The sequence below is a fragment of the Plasmodium sp. gorilla clade G2 genome (assembly GCF_900097015.1).
Source record: "Plasmodium sp. gorilla clade G2 genome assembly, chromosome: 13".
In the NCBI taxonomy this organism is placed as follows: Eukaryota; Apicomplexa; class Aconoidasida; order Haemosporida; family Plasmodiidae; genus Plasmodium; species Plasmodium adleri (nom. inval.).
The window spans coordinates 1,162,501-1,165,000 of NC_041705.1; the positions used below are offsets into that span (position 1 = coordinate 1,162,501).

The 2,500-nt window shown below is 16.4% G+C and overlaps 2 protein-coding genes across 2 annotated transcripts in view; both read left to right on the plus strand.

Annotated features, from left to right (window-relative positions):
- PADL01_1328800 (conserved Plasmodium protein, unknown function) overlaps window positions 1-1,721 on the plus strand; it is a gene marked incomplete at both ends in the record, with an annotated part of 3,432 nt that extends 1,711 nt beyond the window's left edge. Inside the window, one exon of the mRNA XM_028683837.1 lies at window positions 1-1,721. This exon is cut by the window's left edge and continues 1,711 nt beyond it. Within this exon, the coding sequence (XP_028539975.1) occupies window positions 1-1,721 (1,721 nt within the window).
- A 471-nt stretch (window positions 1,722-2,192) lies between these two features.
- Window positions 2,193-2,500, plus strand: part of PADL01_1328900 (conserved Plasmodium protein, unknown function) — a gene marked incomplete at both ends in the record, with an annotated part of 1,973 nt that continues 1,665 nt past the window's right edge. The window contains one exon of the mRNA XM_028683838.1: window positions 2,193-2,500. This exon is cut by the window's right edge and continues 268 nt beyond it. Coding sequence (XP_028539976.1) covers window positions 2,193-2,500 — 308 coding nt within the window.

A 2,500-nucleotide genomic window follows, 5' to 3' on the forward strand; every position in this document is an offset into this window, starting at 1 on the left:
ATTTATTTAAGGCATTTCAAAATATGAAAATAAATGATCTTATATTTGAAAATGCATGCTTAAATAAAATTTTAGAAATAAAAAAAATTATATGTCCAAAAAGTTTAGTCTTTATACTATCTGCATTGTCATGTTTAAATAAAAATACAGAAAAAAAAAAAAAAACCAATTTCATAATTAAAGATATATTGGAGGTTCTATTTAAAAACTTTCAACATATTTTTATTAACAATTTTTATGAAATAAACAAATATGGATATATCAAACAAAATATAAATGATTCAATACCATCATATTTATTATATATAGAAGAAGAAAATAAAGATAGGCACTCAATGAATATCTGTCGAAAAAAAAATGAAACAATTTTCTCTTACCAAAAAAAAAAAAAAAAATTAATTAATGGAGATACATTATGTATGTTAGTAAAGTTATTTTCAAAATTTAAAGAATTCCATTTAATTGATAAACTAATAATTATATTAATTAATGAATATAAAAATTATAAAACTATAATATCAACATATAATTGTATATGTTTATTAAATTCTATGGGTAACCTCTGTTCTCATATAGAAAAGAAACAAAGTCATTTTTTCTGGAGAAATTATTATCTTTTTATAAATCATTTAACAAAGAAAATATTATTAAATGTAGATTTGCATGAAAATAAAAATTATCTTATAAATTTTTTAAGTGCAAGTGGTAAAATATTCCACTCTTACATTTCTATTTTATATATAATAAATGAAGAAAATCGAAATTTTTCTTTTTATTTGAAAAATATTTTAGATATTTTAATTACACATTTAGATAAATATATAAATGAATTCACATTAGTTGATATAGGTATTATCCTTGAAACATTTAATAAAGAAAATTATTTACAAATATCCAACTATAATATGCCAAAAGAAAAAAAAGAAAAAAAAAAAAAAATGGATGATCATATAAATCTTTCTTTTGTAAATAAAATAATAAATAGATTAACATATTTATTAAATCATGTAATAAATGAAAAAGATTATAAAAATGTTATAATTATTATGAACAATATAATCAAAATTAACAGTTTTGATCAAACAATATATGATTTAATAATTAAAAATTATATACTTCAAAGTTTTTATTATCAATCTATACCTATGTTATCACAATGTATTTATTATATATGTATGAATGTTTTATTTAGAGATATTATTATTAATACACAACAAATATATTTATTAACATATTTATTCAAAAAATTATTTCAACAATTTATAAATCAAGACATCTTTCTTTTCTCTACACAAAATCAATGTTTACTTATATCAGATAAATATATTAATAAAAATAAAATTAATCATAATATTATTATTGATACTATATTTATTAAATCTTTGATCTATTTATGTCAATCTATATTTATCATATTATTTCATATATCTAACATAAAACAAATCAATTATCAAGATAAAATCAAAAAGGAAGTTATTCAAAATCAAAATAATCAATTATTAAATTCTATAACTTTCTTAAGACTTTATTTAACAATTTTTATGCTTACTCAAAAATTCATCCAAGAGCCATATTATTTAAAAAAAATTATAAAATTTACACATTCAGATCATAATAATAATACTATTATTGAACAAATACATAATACTATAAAACATAAACCTATCAAAACGTATAACACATCTTTATTATTTTATAAACTACTTCTAATTGCAACTTGACAAAAATATTTTTCCTAAGAAAAAATTTTATATAATTACACGTAAAATAAATAATATATATTATATATTATATATATTAATATATATGTGTTTATTATTATTTTTTTTTTTTTATGAAGAAAAAATTTTTTAACCATTCCTTGAGCTCATTACGCAAAAGGGAAAAATATAAATATCATATATATATTATATATATATATATATTATTATTATTTTTTTTTTTTTTTTTTTTTTTTGTGTAAGGTGCTATATAATCTTTTTAATAATTAAATTTTCTATATCAATATTTGTATAAATATGCAAAAAAAAAAAAAAAAAAAAAAATTAGAATAATAAAAAAATAATATTATATATATGATAGTTTTATATATATATATATTTTGTATACCATAAGATATTTATTTGGCCATTATGTTTTATTTTTTTTTTTTTTTTTTCCCAATTGTTATATAATATTTTTATATTAATAACATGAATGAAAAGAAAAAAAAGCTTCTACACTTTGTTAAGAATATTAATGATGTCGGTAGAAGAAAGTTTATAAAAAAGAAATTGTTATTATTGGGTTATGAAAATATAAATAAATATTCATTTAATCAAAATGATAAAATATTTACACATCATTCCTTTTTAGAATTAGAAAAATTATGTAAAAATAAATATATAAAATCAATTTTATACCAAAAAGCTAGTTGTGTTTTATTTAAGGACCTGAACAAGTCATGTGATATTTTGGATAAGAAATGGAATGAAAATTTTTTGAATTGTGTAAAAAAATC